Source organism: Gossypium hirsutum, chromosome A11 (assembly GCF_007990345.1).
Source record: "Gossypium hirsutum isolate 1008001.06 chromosome A11, Gossypium_hirsutum_v2.1, whole genome shotgun sequence".
In the NCBI taxonomy this organism is placed as follows: domain Eukaryota; kingdom Viridiplantae; phylum Streptophyta; class Magnoliopsida; order Malvales; family Malvaceae; genus Gossypium; species Gossypium hirsutum.
Genome location: NC_053434.1, coordinates 121473122 through 121480107, shown reverse-complemented (window position 1 = coordinate 121480107; position 6986 = coordinate 121473122). Strand labels below are relative to the sequence as shown.

Genomic DNA, 6986 nt, shown 5'->3' with positions numbered 1-6986 from the left:
TATAAATGCCTAAAATTACCTATAGTCCCTCTTCAACATTTAAATAGAAGGATAAACATACTTTAATCCATATTCTCTTGCACTGGCAATAATGCCAATGCCAAAGTGTGTAGAAATATAGTTCAGATTAGGTCAAATTCTGTTATTAGTCTTTGTATTATGTATAAGTTGTAGATTTAATCATTTTACTCTAATTTGATCAAATTTTACTTCATGCACTTTTTTTAATTTTGAAATTTCAATCCTGATCAAACGGTAGCCATGAAATTAGTTAAATTCTGCTATTTTCAAAATCTCGTGTCTATTATCACACGTGTAATTTAATGCTAGCTTATTATTTTCATACAATACTTAAAAAAAATTGTTATTTTAGTTAATAGATTTAACGAGCACTGTTTGAGTTAATGGTAAAGTTTTAAAAATAACAAATTACAATCACTAAAAAAGATCAAATTTGAGAATAGACATTAAACCCACAACTTACATATAATACAAAACTAATAACAAAATCTGACCTCACCAATTTAATTGCTACAACTTAAATCATGACTAAAATTTTAAAATTCAAAAAATATAAAAACTAAAACGGAACAAATACATAAATTCAACCCAGAACTTAGTTATAATACAATAATTAATTGCAAAAATTCACCTTTAAATTAAAATGCAAAACAAAAAAGTGAATGCAATGATAGCAAAGTAATTGGGTCACACACACCTAAAATGGGGTTAACACTTAACATGTGGTCCTCCATATTTATCATATGTCTATTTCAGTCTGTTTCTTTACTTGTTTGTTAGGCTACAATATGAAGACCACTTACACAACAAAGCTGGACGCATCATTACTTCTACTTTTCATTTGTTTTTCATTTTTATGCTGTTAGATAATTATGCCCTACATGTATTCAAATATTTATATAAAATATGATCATATAAATATATAAAAATGTTCAAAATAATTACCATATATCTTCATTTGATACTCATTTTTTGATTTATTAATTTTTTTATATAATGAATTGTATGATCAAATTTAACTATTAGAATGTTTCTATTTTGATTATTTAATTATGAAAAATTTCAATTTAACCGTTAATATTATCATTTGATTATACAATAGAATGTCTCATTGAATGTTGTTAGTGAGAAAATGGTTGGGTGCCTAAAATGTTTAATTATTGTAATGTCGATGACTAAATTACAAGTATTTTTATTTAAATGACCAAAATGAAAATATCCAAATATATAAGTGACCAGCTAAATAATTTATCCATTAAAAAATTACCATGTATTTATTGTTTTAGAGTAATTACAATGTATCTTTAAATTGGCAGGGGCTTACACCCCCTACACCCTCTAAAATGGAAATTTTTTTATTTAAATTATTTTAAATTAGTAAAGATAAAATTACACTTTAAACTTCCTTAAAAATAATAAAAAATTAATTTAATTCTTTAAAAAATATAAAAATATATACTATTAAAATTATAAAATTATTTTTTAACTATCATAAAAATTATAACTCTTTAGTTTAAATTATAATGACACATTTGATAATTGTTTTGAACTTTGGCAACACAAGACAACTTCATTCAAGCACATCTACACACATATATACTGTATGTGTGCATATGCGTGCATTGGATGATGAATTTCTTGCAACATTAATTGGGCTTAGGTGGTTGAAATGACATCTATCAAGCTTTTCAACTTGTCATGATTCTAATTTAAAAGCTCAATCTTATTGGACCTACCAAATAAGAAAATGCACATGGTTAACTAACAAGTTGAGTACTAAACTTATTCCACCTTTCAACAAAACCATATATATAAGATTAATTATTGTATACTCCTAGGTAATTATTAAATTAAATTACCCTTTTTTGCTTGTACCTAAAGGAAATATATACATAAATGCCCCTAACATTATTATTTAAAATAAAGTAATAAAAGAAGTCGATTGAGTCTTAATTCAATTGATATGGATATTATATTAATGTAGAAAGACGTGGATTTGAGTGTGCTGGAGTGCATTATTCTCCTATTTATGAGTTAAAAAGAGATTATAGATAATTTTAAACATTGTGTCACAATAAACCAACTTTAAATTTAAGGTGCATACCTAAGATTCAATTATTTATATAAGTTGATTATTATAGTTACAAAGATGATGACCATAATCATTGAATGAAATGATTTGGATTTAATTATTTATACAATTTCTTACAACATAAGTGTCATTTATTAAGCAACACATTGTCTCTTTCAAACATGAAAGCAGTAATAGATGGGCAAAAATTGCTATGGTGTTTGTAAGGCTGTTGACAATATAGATGAGGGTGATGAAGCTTTTGCTCATTAAATTCATACTAGGTGGAGAAATATATCTTTTACTCATTAAACATCAATGCTTTTATTCACCACAAATTCTGGAGAAATATGAAGTGGAGAGATTGCATATAATTGGAAAAAAAATCCAATTAATCTGAATTTAATAATAAAAGTTTAAAAAATTCAACTAAAAAAATCGAATTTAGGTGTCAAATACTTGAAGATTTGACTTATAAATTTGAATTATTCAAATAAAATAACCCTAAATCTAAAACAATCCGAACATAAAACTGATTTGATCTTTAAATATTATAAATTTGAAATAATCCATATATGAGATAATTTGAACTTTGAATGACTTGAACATAAACCCGAAAGGAATTGAACAAATGGCTTAAAATCAACAGAGCTAGGTCTCAAGCTCGAACCGGAAAATCCTAAATAATTTGATTTGAAAAACTTAAATCACCTTGTTGAAGGAAGGTCAGATTCACTTTAGAAAATTTTTTTGAGGTGTCATTTGTTGGCTCAAGTGGTACTATTCTTATCCATTAATGCTATATAAGGACATGGGTTCAAACATCACCAAAGGGCAAATGCTCGCATTTCCTTGGTGGGCGAGACACCGTCATTTTGTGAACTTGTTGAGGGTTTTCATAGAGTCGAGAGACAAAATCCAGAGATAAAATTGAGAACAAACATCTCAACCACAATACCTCAACCGTTGAGGGGTCCACCGGCTCTCGATAGACGACACTTCAAAGACTTCACTCAGAACGAGTCCAACCTACCCTCAACAAACCTAAACTCATAATAGTCCAAACTCAAAAAAAAAAGCTCGAACTCAAAGCCAACTCACTCTCTAAATCATCTTAACTTTAAATTTATCTAAACTAAAAAAGAACCGACTTGAAAAGATTTAAACCCAAAAAAATGAACCCACATATCAAACTCGAGTGAAAAAAACATAATCCAAAAATTATGATCGACAAACTTAAGTGATCTAAACTCGAAATATTTTGAATTAAAAATTATTCAAGGAAAACTCAAAAATAACTTTACTCAATTTGATCTAATTCAAACCCTACAGGAAAAAAGCAAAGTATTTTATAGATATTACTACCCTTTACACACTTTGATGGCAAAATCTTTGTAAAAATTGTAGCAAAGAAAAGTGGGGAAAAGAACAATTGAGAGGAAGCTGTGGTGGTGATGTAGAAAACACGACGTGGCTGGCAATGAAAACGAGATGTTTTTCCTCAATACCAAACCTGTGAATGAGACATACCATCAATAGTAACACACAACATTAGCTTTATCCCACTTTTCTTGTAAGTTTCCTTTATTACCAAATTTGTACTAACAATTCACTATTTTATTGCACCATACATTCATAACCAAACTTTTTCTTCTACTTCTACTTTAACCACACATTTCAATGGACTGCTTATTTACTTCCTCTTTTACTTTTGTATGATGCCTAAAGTGAGATCTTATCGTATTAAATTAACGGTTGTGATTAAAAGATAGAAATAAGAAAATTATAGTCATTTGATTAAATCACATTAGAAATTAGAAAATTATGCTGGAGACTTGAACTTGTTAAAGCGGTTATAGAATACTGTGCCTTTTTTTTGGAAATCAGTTTAGTGTTGAAATAGTAAGTTAAATTGGTTAAAAGATAAACTTGTGTTTCTCAATGCAAATATTACGTGGCACGATCAACTGTGGTTTTTTTTTTCTTCCTTCTTATTTCAATCGTTGATTTAAAAGAAACTCACAATAATGAGATCTTTAAATAGATGCTATCGTTTTTCAAAAAAATCTTTATTTATAAAATTGAATCGATGGATTAGATCAATTGAACTAATATCCGATCTGAACACCAATACAAAACAAGGAAAAAAATCTTATTACTTTTTGGATACATTCAAATTTGAAAAGAAAGATCGAAAAACTATTTTACTACCACAAAATTAGAATGGAAAAATCTTAACTGTCTCGATCCGAATGGAGCGAGATTTTTTTTTTGAATAGTTGAGATAAGGTAATGCATATAGTTTTATTTTGAAAGGTGATACGAAATGAATATGGTAAATATACGAAATTATCATTTTATTTATATTTATAATTGTTTGTTTAAGAAAGACCCTTATATGTAACTATTAAAAATGTAAAAGTGTAAAATTGCATATATGGTATTCTATATTTATCTTTTTTTAAAAATTCGATTTAAAGTGAGTAAAATAGAAATGAATATATGCAACATCTATGGCAATGTAGTAATTTCTAAGATTAATATTCATATTGGGGTGAAACATCCGACCAGTCCAACTCTATTACCACTAAACAAAATAATCAAAGCACAATACTAAATAATAATTACATCCAAGGTTACCAAATTATTAGTAATTTTACATTTTAATCACTCAACTTCAAAAAGTTAAAAATAGTCACTAAATTATTTGAAAATTTTCATTAAGCCACTAAGCTATTAAAATCATTGTTGTATGACATTCTTTCTTTGCACCGCCCATATTAATCGAAAACTCTCCTTTCCCTTCTTTTTTATAGTTTAGTTTTTTTAATGAAACAATTTTGAACGTCACGAATTTGCAGATCAAAATCCAAACAACTTTCTACTTCAATCTCTAATATTGACCACTAAATTGATTTAGATTTAAGGTATGTTATTCTACTCATTGATAAGTAGGTTCTAATCTATTGTATCGATTGTTTAATTGTCGCTTGAAGTTCGTTAGTCAAACTTTAGAAGAAAAACTTAACAAACCAATAACTTAAATAAAAACTTTCTAATAATTTGGTGACCATTTTATAAAATTTTAAAATTAAATAACTAAAATAAAAATTTACCAAAATAAGATTGAGTATAATTTACCCAAAATTTATATAATAACTGAAAACCTTTCTTAAAAACATCAAATTCAAAGTTAAAAAAAATAAACTGTAAAACAGCTTTTTTATTATACTTTTTTCCCTTTTCAAAACAGCATTTAATATGACCATCTCCCACACTCTCCAACTTTCATGACAGCTCTTTCCCACCAACAGTATTCTCTCTCTCTCTCTCTTTCTCTCTAAGCCTTCACAAAAACACACCAAATTCACTGCCACGATTCTCTTTTCCTCCATTAAAGCAAAAAAGCAAAGCAGAGCAACCCCATTTCTCTTTAACCCACCAAAACCCAAATTGATTCCAAGAAAGCCCCAGAGTTCCAGTGGAAAAAAGGAACAAAGATTCTTCTTCATCGTTGTCGTCATCATCATCATCCATGGGTTGTTCTGCTTCAAGACCCAACACCAATATCATCACCAAACCCGAGAATTCTTCACATTCTTCCACTTCTTTAGAATCCATGGCCTCTTCCCACTCTTCCCCACCGCCCGTTTCTCGTGCTTTGTCTCTCCCGACGCCGGTTGTTCACCATCCGCCGTTGAAAAAAGGCGACACCCACCACTTGGTTTCGTTAACATCCACTACTTATGGTTCCCTTTCACTCATCGACGTCCAAAAGCCTGTTATCGACGATACCCAAAGTTTCTCCGACGAAGATTCGCCGGTTCATGGTGGTCAAACTGAGTCGTTATCACCTGACTCGGTTATTAACACTTGGGAACTCATGGATGGACTCGATGATGATGATGATGTGGGGCATGATTTCGATCTGGGTAAGCCTAAATCTAAACCTTCGTTTAATACTATTATTAAACAATCATTAACAAAACCGTTATGGAAACATTTATCTGAAGAATCATTGCTTTCAAAACTTGACCCAAATGTGGTTTCAAGTTACAGAAGAGCTTTATCTTCAAGAGCTTCCCCTTCCCTTAGCCCTTCATGTTCTTCATTATCTGATAGTTGGGTCAAAATCCCACACACCGAAAAAAGTCAAAAAACCAGAAACATTGTTCTATATTTCACTAGTCTAAGAGGTATAAGGAAAACATATGAAGATTGCTGTTGTGTTAGGATGATCTTTAGAGGATTTAGAGTGGTTGTTGATGAAAAGGACATTTCAATGGATTCCATGTATAGAACTGAATTGCAGAGCCTATTAGGAGGAAAATCCATTTGCTTACCTCAAGTGTTCATACAAGGAAAACACATTGGTGGGGTTGAAGAAATCAAACAGCTTAACGAAAATGGTGAATTGGCTAAGCTTTTAAAAGGGTTTCCTGTTAGAGATCCTGGGATTGTTTGTGAAGGTTGTGGTGATGCTAGATTTGTGCCATGTCCAAACTGTAGAGGAAGCAAAAAAGTGTTCGAAGAAGATGAAGGTAGGTTAAGAAGGTGCCCTGATTGTAATGAAAATGGGTTAATAAGGTGCCCTGCTTGTTGTTCATGGTAATTAGCCCTAAATATATGCATAATTGTTTATACTAATAAAAAAAAGACTTAAAAATCTCGAGCATTTGTACTTCAAGAAAGATGAAGAGCCGGAGGTGGAGCCGGAACCGGAGCAATGGTTAGTTTCTTGAATTGGTATTTTGTAGTAGGGGTTTTAGTTTTCATAATTTGTGGTATGTTTATATGCTGTCTAGCAGGTTGTTCTTGTTGTTTCATTGTGCTTTTGAACTTGTATGAAATTAAATAATGGTTAAAGATAATAAAAGTGACAATTTTGATGCAA

The 6986-nt window shown here is 29.9% G+C and overlaps 1 protein-coding gene across 1 annotated transcript; it reads left to right on the top strand.

The window, feature by feature from the left end:
• The first annotated feature begins 5338 nt into the window (after positions 1-5338).
• Positions 5339-6986, top strand: LOC107944870 (uncharacterized protein At5g39865). Its single transcript, XM_016878697.2, has one exon. The coding sequence runs from the start codon at positions 5628-5630 to the stop codon at positions 6702-6704; it is 1077 nt and encodes a 358-aa protein (XP_016734186.1). The 5' UTR covers positions 5339-5627; the 3' UTR covers positions 6705-6986.